Source organism: Acipenser ruthenus, chromosome 22 (assembly GCF_902713425.1).
Source record: "Acipenser ruthenus chromosome 22, fAciRut3.2 maternal haplotype, whole genome shotgun sequence".
NCBI lineage: Eukaryota > Metazoa > Chordata > Actinopteri > Acipenseriformes > Acipenseridae > Acipenser > Acipenser ruthenus.
In genome coordinates this window covers 30,505,501-30,519,112 of record NC_081210.1, presented here as the reverse complement: position 1 = coordinate 30,519,112, position 13,612 = coordinate 30,505,501, and the positions used below count along the sequence as shown (strand labels likewise).

The 13,612-nt window shown below is 45.2% G+C and overlaps 1 protein-coding gene across 3 annotated transcripts in view; it reads right to left on the bottom strand.

The window, feature by feature from the left end:
• LOC117431683 (slit homolog 3 protein-like) overlaps window positions 1–13,612 on the bottom strand; it is a 100,619-nt gene that overhangs the window by 30,754 nt on the left and 56,253 nt on the right. For all 3 annotated transcript variants that reach the window (XM_058996509.1, XM_058996510.1, XM_058996511.1), the window contains 2 exons: window positions 11,740–11,811; window positions 6,299–6,370 (listed from right to left, as the gene is read on the bottom strand). In XM_058996509.1, coding sequence (XP_058852492.1) covers window positions 6,299–6,370; window positions 11,740–11,811 — 144 coding nt within the window. The remainder of the gene's footprint in view (window positions 1–6,298; window positions 6,371–11,739; window positions 11,812–13,612) is intronic.

Sequence of the window (13,612 nt, the reverse complement as noted above, 5' to 3'; positions counted from 1 at the left end):
AACTGGATGCAGTATAAAGTGTTTGCCTGCCCATTCAGGTGCTTTACTAAGTGTGCTTCACTGCATGCCAGGCGTTGATTGAGCAGGTTAAACTCAGACCAGTATGGTGGCCCCCGCAGTCATCCGGGAGGCTGGCATGGCTGCTGCTGATCCTGCTGTCTGCTTCCATTATGCTGTCAGCTGATCAGCCCGGGGTGTGTTGTGGTGCATGTAATGCGAATGGTGTGTGTCCAGAACAGCGTGTAATTGTCTCTAACACAATGATATTATCTGCAGCATGCACAGGGCTAATTGTGGGCAGCAGCAGCCATCTCCCTTCCTCCCAAACAAGCCACTGTTCTGATTAGAGCTACTTAGCAAATCCTAATCTTGTAATCTTGCCCTCCACCTCCTTCCGCTGGAAAGGCAATGTGTTTGTTATTTCTCAATTTGAACATTAATGCTTCCTCTCTTTGGTGGATCAAAGTGGCTTCAAGCTCACTGGATTATATTGTTTGCTTTTTTTTGCGTTCAGATTTTTCAGTCTCGTCCCCCAATTCACCAGAAAATAAAACTCTACAGAATGTTCTGTTGTTATATATAACAAAACTCAGTGCAAGCTTTGAAGTCTGCAGTACTTACAGTGTACAGTATAGAGAGGTGACTCAGTAAGCTTAATTTTGCTGGTGTGTTTGAACTAATTACTAGATATCCTTTAGATCCACAAAGCTATTTTCACACCACACCCCTCCTGTTTAGACTGTGCCCCAATAAACACTTTCCGGGTGCCAGTCCCATATTCTACACTCCCCCGTGGTGCTCATTGAGCTTGTGTGTGTGTCTGTGTGTGTGTGTGTGTGTGTGTGTTTGTCTGTATTTGTATGCATGTGGAAGCAAGTGTCTGTGTGTCTGTGTGTATGAGCGTGTGTGTCTGTGTATGTCTGTGTAGCTGTGTGTGTGTGTGTGTGCATGTGCAAGCGTGTGTGCGTGTCTGTGTGTGTGTGAGTGTGTAGCTTTCCTCCCTCACATCAGCAGCACAGTGAATATATAAATCTCTTCCATTCAATACCTCACTGCAGTGGATCTGACAGCAGGGTCCTGGGTGCCCCGTGTCTGACCCTGTCACAGTCTGTCAATCTCCAGGCTAATTATTCATTCATGTGCTTGTTTATTGCATTGTTGTTCTGTTTCTGTGTTTAAATGCTGAACTGATTGCATATTGGGTACAATGCTTGCACGTAACTTACTAAGGCTGCAAAAATGAAGTAATCTTTAAACAGTGCCCTAGCCGACAATGATAGCTTTGCATTGCAGCATGCTTTCATTCGTGATTCTACTGTGTGCTTTCACATCCAGGCCATTCCCACTACCTGGAGGATGCCTTAATGGATTTATCCAGTATAATAGGGCTTCAAATATGCTTTTACTATGCTTTCACTACAGATTTACCAAGGTATTCAGCAGAGCGCAGATTTTTCTTTCCAGTTCTGTGATACCCTTGTCATACATTCTTTAATAAAGTTAGAATTGCTGCTGAATCTCTTTCCTAACCAATCTGAGACTGAGATGCTGACAGTTACCTTCCACTACAAGTCAATAATGCAAAAAGCTGTCTAGTGAACTCTTGCTGTTTCAGGCTGTGATGTCACCTGAAAGTGCTGCGTTTGTGATTCAAGCTCGTTCCACACACTCCGTGCCAGCTGCTTATCATTCCACCTGTATTGCATTAGAAACGCACTTCACCAAGCGCTTCTGTCTGGGGTCTGGCCCTGTTCTGTGAGCAGCTCACAGTGAAGAAGCCCTCCCTCCACAGCCTCTGCTTTTGTCTCTTGTGAAACAGTGGACAGCTTTCCCACACGGATCTCCAATGTGTCGAGTGCTCTTTCTTACCCAGCCTTCGAAACACAAACTACACTCAGGCTTTGGTGATCCTTTATACTGGTTACGCAATCACTTTGAAAATCGTTTGACTTTATATCCAGTAATGTTACTTATTTTATGGAACGCATTTTGTTCTTGCTGTGCTGTATTGCACACAACAGGGGAGGTACTGCTAGCACTGACTACGCTGTTTAACAGGAGTTACATGAGCTCCCCTCCCACAGCTCTGCCTTGCTATTCAGCACCGGAGCTCAGCACAGGCAGACAGCATTGCATTTAAGCAATAAAGCCAAGAGCTGTGCGGAAAAAACGATCATAAAATACCAGAGCGTGGTACGGCATACAGAAACAGTGAAAGAATAATGAAACGATGAAACAAAAATGGCTGTTGTGGAAAGACACAGGGGAGCGCGGTAAACGCGTGTTACAATGTGCAACGGTGAAAAAAAAAATAAATAATAATCTCGGAAATGATTGTTTTTGATAAAAAAAGGAAACTGCTTGACAAAGCTGTTTAACAAAACCCCTGTGGAGAGCACAGCTAACTGGAAGTGAATGTGAAGAGCTGAAGAGGTGCTTGTTGCACAACTTTAAGAAATTAGTAATGAGAGCAGGGGACCATTTAACAAAGCCAGATTTGTATTTATTTATTTATTTATTACTTCCATTTAAATTTAGCCAGGTCGCTTTTTTCCTGATGTATTTTGAATATGGACTTGTCCACATTATCTAGCAAGTTATATGATTTCCACTGGGTGTACAGTATCTTCGGATTTTAGCCTGAGCCAGCAAGACCTATACAGGACCTGAGAGCCATCACATTGAATAGAGAACTCAGCAAAGGGAATTGCAATCAGTAACACAGAGAAGCCAGCAGCAGAACCACAGAGCCAACAAAATGATCATTAAACAGCTGACTCTCAGGACCCCGGTGAGCGTATTGCAACTTATAAATAAGAAATAAGAAAAGACTGAATGGCAGCACTGCATGCCTCTCCCTCTCCCTCTCTCTCTCTCTCTCTCTCTCTCTCTCTCTCTCTCTCTCTCTCTCTCTCTCTCTCTCTCTCTCTCCCCCCCCCACGCTCCAGCCAGTGCTGTAGCTCTCGTAAATGTATCAGCTAAACGCGGAACTGAGATTGATTCGTCCCACCGGAGACAGGCTGGTGTCGGAAATTAAAAATGCATGGAATATGTGATGAAAGCTCATTGCAGAGCCTGGCCAGGGCAGAGCAGCAAGAGGAGAGAAGCGGAGCAGCACTGTACTGCTACCAAACGCACACGCACACGCACACGCACACACTGAGAAGAGCTGTACTGCTACTAAGCGCACACACACACACACACACACACACACACACACACACACACACACACACACACACACACACACTGAGAAGAGCTGTACTGCTACCAAGCACACACACACACAAGTCTCTTTCCTTCTTGAGAGAAACAGCACCTGTACTGTACAGCGGCCCGGCGGGTGATCTATATGGCAAACAGGGTCCAAGGGAAGCTTGCAGCTGAAGCGTCCATGAGAGAACGTAACGAGACTGTCTGAAGCACACAGCAGGTTTACTATTGGATTAAACATGATTTCACTTAAAGGTGCTATACACTGAAGCTGAAGTACGTGATTATTGTGGTGTAGCTGTTATAAATCAACTATACTTTCCTAAACAATATTCAGGATCCTTTTTGTGAAAAAAAAGGAAACATATTTCCTTCAATGTGCAGGACATTTCAATGTGGTGCCTGAGCTTACAAAACAGGTATATGGAAATCATGGCTATATTTGAGTCATTCGAACAAAAAAAACACAATACTGCAGTAGTGACGTCAGATTGGCATATTCCTCTAGAGGCTTATACTTGACCTTTGACCCATATTTGACTCCGGTGCCCCCGACCACTTTCAAACAAAATGTCTCGTTTTCAATCACTCGACAGCACCCACAGTTTGTGGTTTTTAGGCACTTTTAACAAATCTGTCTCTGTGAAGCTTTACAATCATCCTCCACCAACGGCAGCACCAACCAAGTGAATGAGACAAATAATCTTCGTCTCTGACAGCGACTAAAAAAATAAAATAAAAACTATACCCCATTGAAACACCTTTTCCTTAAAAATACGTTATTTTTTGCAGTATCTACCCAGTTTAATTCACCATTCCTGAATTATCAAAAAGAAAACGATATTTAATAATGACTTAATTTACGTTATTATTATTCATTAAATTCACTTGCAATTTGAACGTTAACACCCGTTTATTGTCTTTATTTTTTATCACAGATAATATCCATGTATTGCAAAAAAATAATAGATGGGCTTCAGGGAGTTACAGGAAAATAATTCCACCTGGGGTTTCTGTGACAGTTTATAAAGTACTCGACCTGACTGTCTCGTAGTTTATGATGTCACATAAACCCAAGATAGAATTGCTTTCCTGTAACTCACTGAAGCCTGTCTATTACTCTCTATATATACCAGGGTAACGTTTTGTAAGGGTAACCCCCCCGCCCCCCGACCTACAGCACTGAACTGATACTATACCCCGAGACAGGACCGAGCGGGTTCAAGGAACAGGGGGCGCTACTTCTTTGTTTCATTGTAAGACTATTAGGCGCTGTTATCCGCATTGAAGTAAGATGTGCTTGTCCTTCCTCTCTCGGAACACTAGGGGGCAGAGGGGCACAGCAGGGTGCCCATGCTATAATGCTGGCGGTCCCCATCTCCTCTCCAGCAGCAGAGACAATGGCTGAGCTGTGCTCTGCGCTACTTCACAATCACGAGCCCGTCCTCATTGTGTCTGCTGGACTGTAATGCAGTGCCCCTGCAAATCCAAGACTGCGACGGCCACAAGGCACCCCCGCCCTCAACTGAATCTCAAGACAGCCCCTGGAAGACCACAAGAGATGCCGCTCTCTTCAACAACGCGCTCTTATAAGCAGGGTGTGAGACGGGCCGTGTTTCCTCAGCTCATTTTAAAAGATCACACAATGGCAGGAAGGAATGAAGAAAGGCAGTGTACCCCCCAGGCTGGTCCCTCGTTAGCACAGTGTACCCCCCCTCCCCCCCAGGGCACAATCGATCCTTCAGTGAGTCTGTCACTCACAGCTACAATCCCACGCACTGCTATGGGTGTAAAACGCACAGCTTCCCAACTTGTGTTATTTTCATTAACTTCCATCACTTCCATCACCTCCTTCTGTGAGCTTGGAGTATTAACCTAATCTGACATCACTCTTTTTAGACGGAAGGTTCTGCTCATTTGTGGCAGTCTTGACACCCGGGAGCCCTCATTGACACCCTGAACACTCCCTAGTCATGAAGTGAGTCCAGATTACAGACTCTGCCAGTGACGAGTCAGTGTTCCAGAGGATCGAGCTCATGCTCTACAGTATGTCATCCTGAAAGTGAATACCTGAAGCCTTCACACATCAAATCAACCCCTAAAAAGACTCCTTATTCGCTACAGTTGTAGAAATACATTCATCGCTGAACTAGGCATTGCAATAAAGACTGCGCACACTTGTATATTTTCAGTAGGTTTTGCTTCCTCAAGGTTTTACCCCTTGTCCCGTCTGTTTGCCACATCATTAATGTGGCATCACATCATGCCACATTAATCTTCAGGCATTCTATAAATAACTCAGTTATCCAGGTTGACATCCGCCTTCTATTTTCATGACTTTGGACTGTTTTGTTATAGATTTCATCTGGAAATGTTATTGGAGCATTAGGAGACAGTTCACATGTTAAACAGGCAAACAGATTATTCCTTTATAAATATTTGATCAGTGTCATAATAAACGACCACATATCCCTCCAGTTGTGTCGGTACAGGTTAATCAAGCAGACCTCTTGAAAGCATTCAGGGTTCACTCTCTATGCAGCTGTAGATAGAGGGGTGCTGGTGGTAGCGAGGGATTGAGGGGTAGTTAATGTGACCTGCTGAGCTAAAGACACCATCCCATATACACTCACTCACTCACATCCACACACTTCTGGTATCGCACATCCAAACTGAAAAGCAACTGCAGCATTATTTCAAATCCAGTTACCTTGACCTTCTCCATCGCTGCAAATACATGGAAAAAAGTGGCGGTCACCTGTTTACACACGCTAAGACAAAAACATTAGACCTGGCAGTCCTATAGAAACCCTTGAAAGTATTCTACACAGCGCACTTATGGTTACACCAGCACCTACCATCGTTTTAAAACTGGACTATACTATTTTGTGTTAAGAAAGAATACAATTTAGTTTTTATTAGAATTTTTTTCATTTAAATGTTTTTTTTTCTTTCTTTTTTTAATTGGGACTGACTAAAACAAGGCTCTTAAAATCTCCAAAATGACTGAAACAAGAACTAAAACAAACATTCTTATTAAAAATCAAACAAACGAAGGAACAAACAACAGTCAGTGTTCACTCACAGAATCTCCAGGTCCCGCAGGGCTCTGAAGGCACCATCTTCAATGCAGCTGATGCGGTTGCTGTCCAGTTGCCTGCGAAGGAGAGACAGGAGTGAGAACGCTGGGTCATACAGAACGAAGGGAGGATGGTTGTCACGGTGTCACCTCCGCCAGCCACAGCCAGACTCAAGCCCAGCCCAGCCCAGCCCGAAACGGTCTAGCGTGGTCTTCCTGACTGCAGCCCATCCCCTCCTTCCCCCGGTCGCTGTGAGAGAGAGTGAGCATGACGAGGGCGAGCTCACAGCCCACCCCGGCTGTCAGCTCTCTGGAAATATTAATTGCATTTTCTCTCTCCCTCCCTCCCTCCCTCTCTCTCTCCCTCCCTCTCTCTTTTCTTTTTTTAAAGACAGAAAGGGAGTAATTTCATTACATTAGAGCATCCAATCCATTACAAGCTTTTACAAGCTCTGTCACTGAAACAATTTCATTAAAGAAGAGGGCGTCTAAATCATTGGAGGTCACAGAGGTGCCCTCCCAGACTCACAGCAGTAGCTCTTCTTCCTATTTATTTCCTTCTTCTTAGGCCTACATACCCGCCCCCCCCCCCACCCCACACACACACATGCAGGCAAGACATGCAAGCTGAGTGTTTGCATTGTGTTCCTAATTCGTTTATCCTGGGGGGCCTGAGCGACTTAATGTCCCTGCAACCGCGGGCAGGCTTTCACATCTGCCTGGCCAATTTGATTTCCAAACACGGCTATTTTATTTAGTGATCGTGAAAGTCATTTCCAGTTGACAGCTGTTTCTGAGGTGAAGGCTGTTACACTGGGTCAGCCCCAGCCTCATTGTAAACCAACTGGGCAAACAGCACAAAAAAATAAATAAACAAATAAAATAAAATTTAAAAAAAATCAGTATTACGTTTGCAATCTGTCTCGCCTGACTGTGTATTCGTTTTGTGTTGGGGGTGACGCGACTCAGGAAGGAAACACAGAGTAAACTCATCACATTATAATTGTTGTTATTTCTGTGAGAGAGAGAGAGAGAGAGAGAGAGAGAGAGAGAGAGAGAGAGAGAGAGAGAGAGAGAGAGAGAACTTTCTTCATTTGCATCATGTTTTTTAACAGCTGGAGGTGCAGGGGTCTGGGTTGCTGGTGTGACAGGGGATAGCTCAACGCATTGATCCCTGGGACAGGTCAGAAATACTGGTGTTATTACAGTCATTGCAGTTCCAAAAATGTTTTTACAAGACTGGTCCTGCGGGCTAGTTTGAAGTTTGTCAGTGAAGGGTGACAGTGGACAGGGAGTGGAGACGTGAATCCCAAATTAAAATCCTCAAATCTAATTGCATAGGCCCTTAATCATCCGCGGCACCAAATGCCAGTGACAGTTTGATGCCTCTGCTTTGCCAGTCTTCCATCTGGAAGGCTTCCAGACAGAACGACGGGCTCCACCCAGAACTGTGGCTGTAGAAACGCCATTAACTGGTTATCTACAAGGATGAGCGATTGTGTGGATATGAAAAGGTACATAACCTTCCAAGCGTTCGTGTCTGTGCATCGCTGCTGTGTGTGGAGCAATCTCGCAGGAGCTCATCTGTTATTATATCAGCCTGTTTAAAAAGACAGAGAGGGGGGAAGAATACAAATAAACACCAAAGTAACGAAAAGCCACGGAAAGAAAAAAAAAGAGACTCGACCGATAAAAAGATTTACGTTGGTAGACATTTTATTATCTCAATAAATATTGATCTGATTTGCCTGCCTTTTGATTTATAAAGTCATGAGGTTTAACTCCCAGCTCTGGTGAAATCCTGCCCTGGGACCTGAAGTCCAGCCTTGGAGATGGAGCGGGCTTCTCAGCTATGCTAGCTGGACCCATGTGTTGTGTAGTGAAGAGCTTGTGCCAGAGGATGTTTGACCGGCTGGCACAGGGTACCTCCGCAGGAGCAGGATGCTTGAGGAGCGATGGCTTGATGTGTGAATCGATAAAGGCTAAAGCCTTTCAGAGACCCGACTGCCATCTGCAACAACCAACAGTGAGTGACTGCGCCTCTCGCCGATCATTCTGAGCAAGGTAGCGTGAAGCTGCAGGGCTGTTTATGAGTCTTGTGACTGCCACTCCAGAGAGGCAATCACACGGGCACCCAGCCAGGGAGCTCACTGGGAAACGAGGAGCTGGATTCACTCAGCAAGACCCTGACTCGTTCCTTTTCATAGATAGATAGATAGATAGATAGATAGATAGATAGATAGATAGATAGATAGATAGATAGATAGATAGATTAGTAGGCTCACAGATACAAAATCAATATTATAACTAAATAAAACATAATTGAATCACGCAGCTTGGCAAACCAATTTAAAGACCTAAACTCTGGAGGGCATCGCTCTCCTTTCCCCCATCATCCCTGCCTGTGGGGAAGCTGCAAAGCCGGGGGTTCTCTTCGCTTCCCCAGTAAAAAGAAGCCGGGTGAGCGGGCAGGGCCGAGCCAGAGACAGAGACAGGCTGCTGTTTACAGAGTCTATCCGAGGTGGAGACAGAGTCTATTCTTCTCATGGGGCCGGGTTTGAATTCCACGGCTCAGGGCTGTTGTTTCGTGCACATAGCAGCCCAGTGACCCACACCGGAGCGGAAGAATAACTCTGCGCAAAAAGGATTGCATTAAACGTAATGAAGCAAATGACAAAATCAATAAACCCGCAGTAACGGCCCTGGTGTGCTGGTGATGGCGGGCAGGAGTAATTAAACCTGCCGTCACCTCCCTGTGATATACTGTCCCTCTGAAAGCTCTAAATGGGGATCAGACACCAGCTGCCTTGCGGCTCTATCTGACTCTCCCTTTCCTTCATTTACACCTTGGTGTCATCGTAACAAGCTTTAAAATCATTAGGCAAGGTCAGAAATGTCTGCAGCTTCGGTTCCCCTGCATTTATTTGAGATAAATGTAGTGCCTCTAAACCCGTCAGAGTGACAATGCTGGAGACATCCACTCTCTTGATCTCAAGTTCAGCAGCAGTGTTTATAGTCAGGCACGGCCTGGGAGGGAGCCCACCAATAAACATTGGTAATCTGGACCCTGAAAGGCCAGTATAATAACCCCATTGCACCACCTTCACTCTGCAATCCCCTCGCTGACCAGAGAACAGGTGCAGCATGGTTCAACACTTCCCAGGAACAGAACGGGATCCAACAGACACTGAACGATAATCTTACCAACGCTTCAGAGAAGCTGTTAGGAGTGCAGAGCACAAGCAACGCACCCAACAGTGAATCCAAAAATTCTCAATTCAGAGCGTCAGTCACCCTTTAGTTTTTCTGATTACATTCCATAAAACAGCAGTCTTGTAATCGGATCACTAAAAGCTGTTGCAGCCAGGAGACTGATCTCAGATCCAGAGGCTGCTCATTCCATTGTGTGGGGCCCATACACTGTACCAGCCAGCACCAAGCACACCACGTTCAAACATACAGGCACAGCATTAATCCTCGTTTTAAACACCTCTCCTGGTGGGTAACAGGTGGGAAACGCCCTCTAAAAGGCTTACTGGGGTATACCACCATAAAATACTATCAAAATCAAAAGCACAGAGAATGCATGGTAAACTACAGGCAAGCTACAGGCAAGCATGGTAAACTAAAGGCAAGCATGGTAAACTACAGGCAAGCAGGTTAAGCAGGGATGGCATCAAAGAACTGCAAAAAACACATCTAACCACAGTAAAAGTTAAAGCCACAAAAATGACTGCGCAATGTGCAAGACATTTCCAGTGCCTCATTCTGAGGATGTGTTGCAACTCACGTCAATGTGCTGTTACTGCAATGCAGTGTCCTCTTGGCACACACGGGGTTAAGCAGCCTGTTTGCATTGCGACAGACACAGCGGATACCTCACAGCTCATCTGAGAGGCTCTGCACTATCAGGAGAAGCACGGATGTGTCTGCATCGAGGGATTCATTTTCCAAGGGTCAGGGGTGCTGTCTGAGAGAGATCTGATGCTGACGGATTCGTCCTGACTTGACGGTGCTGGTGGTAAGGACGGTGGGGGTTGGTAGCAGCCTTGCACATGACTGTAGTACAAATGCAAATATTATCTTAACCTAAAACAGACACACTCCAGACAGGGAGTCATTTCCAAATAAGATCACTGTTTCTCCGGAGCCAAAAACTGCCAGCAGGAATCCTGAAGCCGCCACACAGCAATTTATTTAGAGATTTTAAAAACGTGAGCTTGCAAGCCTTTACAACAGAATCAACCATCAAAAAATAAAGGAACTAGAATCTGCACTATTCTCCCTGCTCTACAGGTGAGTGTTGGGAATATTGTAAACCCTGGCCGAAGAGGCAGCATTCACAGTAGACAGACAGACAGCCCCATTCCTACAGGACAGGAGGGGTGAATAATTCAAACACACAACCACAGCTGGCACGATCTGCAGGGCAATAAAGAATTCTTAGCCCAGTCCGTAAGGGAACATTGTAAAGAAACAACGGGAGGGGAAACGCACTGTACAGTATAATTCATTTTGTTTTATTCTTTTAACTACAAAGACAGGAATATGATTCATTAACAAATACATTCCAGAACATGTTATTAATTATTTCGAAATTACCAAACAGTCTTCAGGGGGCTTGTTTGGGGATAAAGCAGCTTTATGGAATGCAGAGTTTATTTATTTGTTTCAGGCGAGGGAGCCAAACTTATTAAACAGTCACGTAACCGCATCTTCATTTTGAAGAAATTGTTTCCCAAGAACACGCCAGGCGAGATGTGTTGCTTGCTTCTCAGTAATGGATGGAATGCAGGGGGTGGGTGTTTACTGTATTCTACTTCTACAATCAAGAAAGCAAACAGCAATCCAGCACTTGAGTCAACAAGAAACTCCACCTCCCATTCTTCAGCTGTAACCACTGGGCCAGACTCCCTGCCAATCCTCATCTCAACCCCCTAGGATACAGATCTACAGCTCCAGCCTCATAGCTACATGCCTCTTTGGCCATATTTACTCCCAATCCTTATCATTACTAGGCTAGCCATGCTGTTCTCCAGTCCCTCGTCCACGAGGTCACGCTGTTCTCCAGTCCCTCGTCCACGAAGTCACACTGCCTCCCAGTCCCTCGTCCACGAGGTCACACTGCCTCCCAGTCCCTCGTCCACGAGGTCACACTGCCCCCCAGTCCCTCGTCCACGAGGTCACACTGCCCCTCAGTCCCTCGCCCACGAGGTCACACTGCCTCCCAGTCCCTCGTCCATGAGGTCACACTGCCCCCCAGTCCCTCGTCCACGAGGTCACACTGCCTCCCAGTCCCTCGTCCACGAGGTCACTTTGCTTCCTTCCCTCTCCCTCCCACTGCTCTAGATCTCGGTACCCTTCAGTCCCTCAGCTCCAGCCCCGAGCCCTGCCCTTGGTGCCACGTCCCTCTCTGCATGCTTGTAGGATCCCAGTGTGATACTCACAGGTTCTTGACGCTGGTGATCCCACGGAAAGCCTTGCGAGGGACAGCCTGGATCTGGTTCTCACTCAGGTCCCTGTAGAACAAAAAACAGAGAAGACAGAATTCAGGAACAAGGGTGTCGCTGATCATGGGGTTAGCTCTTCAGAGTTAAGGAGCTCAGAAACACTTCATGTTTTTGCAAGGCTTGAAACACTTAAAATGGGATGAAACTGTAACAGCGGTACACCCTTCTTGGTTTTTTTCACTGTGGCACACATCATTTTCTGAATGTCTCAACGGTTTCGCTTCATTTTATTAAACCTGTTTTGTTTGTAAATGCTTGCTTGTAAACGTAATTTATAAAAACCAGAATCCAATTACAGCAGGGAGAGAAAATAATAATTGGAAATGGAATATCTTTGCTGTAGCCACAGACTCCCTCTCTCAACCAGACCAGTTAGAAACAATGAGGGATTACTTTTAATTGTGTTAACCTCCATGACCTCAATGCAAGTGACAAACCCACAGGCATGGACCCAAATACCAGACAGCTGAACACAACTCAGTCACTCGCTACTATGACATATTTACAGGCTCTGCCAGTGGCTGTCTTAGTGCATTATACACAACAGGTTTATTAAAAGGCTCTTGCTTCTAACAAAAAATAAAGTGCTTTTTTTGGGAGCAAATCAAGAATTTAGCAGAATTAAATTTCCCTTCAACATCTTACAAGCATTTGTTACTGCCCCATGATATTTCAGTTTATTGCTGGCTGACAACCTCCAACCCCCAAAACACAATCAAAGGCACAATCTGCATGATATTGAAGCGCATGTGGAAGCTTGCAAACACGAGCCCATCAGCTAACTCTTCAAAGACCACACGCTGGTTTAGATGGCATGTGTGTAAAACAGGGGAACTAAGAGAGGATGCCGTGCCCGCTTCTTATTACACGTATTTGTTTTCTTTTATCAGAGCTTTTCATTTGCTTTGCTTTGGTTTTATTAGCTGCAAACCGAGTGCTCCAGATGCCTTGCACAAACTGCAGAGAGAGGTGATGCTTTACGAGGCTCTGTTATTCCACTGGAGTTTGTATTTCTCTTCATAGAAGCGCTTCGAGATGACAGGCATGCTTCATGCTCTTTATCATCGTGGTAAAGTAAGGGGCTGGCAAAAAAAACAAACCCATAAACTAGGGCGGGTGACAGCTTTTTGGAAAGACACATGAACAGATTCTAGCAGTAAAAACAAGGAGATTTTAACAGTAAAACAAGGCGTGGTATTAAAAAAGGAGGCTTGTTGTGTATTCAAATGTACAAGCACACAGCAACACAGCACTTAAACTCTAAATGCAAGTTACCTCGCCACCACCTCCCATTCCACAGCCATTTCAACTGGGGTTGTCTGGAGAAAAGAGACACCTGCAAAACCTACATCCAGGAGTGTTCTGTGCAATCTGCTGAAAAGATGACTTGAACAACAAGTGCTATTGGGACATGACTACCACATCTAGACTGGCCTTTTTAACCCAGTGCACAGTGATAGATGAATAAATCGCAGATATTAAAGAAGGCATGTTCAAAAGGTACAGTCATTCCAATGACTCCAACATGTTACCATGGCTGTCTATTAATCCCCTAAAGGTAAAGCAGACTACTAACAAACAGACAAGGAACAATGCTATCAGATAAAGAGACGTACGCGCTTACACAAACACACGCAGACAGACAGACAGACAGACACTCTCTCATACCCACTCACTCCCCATCCTGCATGAACACAAAGCCGAGGGAGTGCATCAGTCTCATGTCAGTGACAATCTGCTTCTAAACTGTATTCATTTTATTTTCCTTTCGCTCTCCTTTCTGTGACTCACAGGACAGCTGCTATAAATC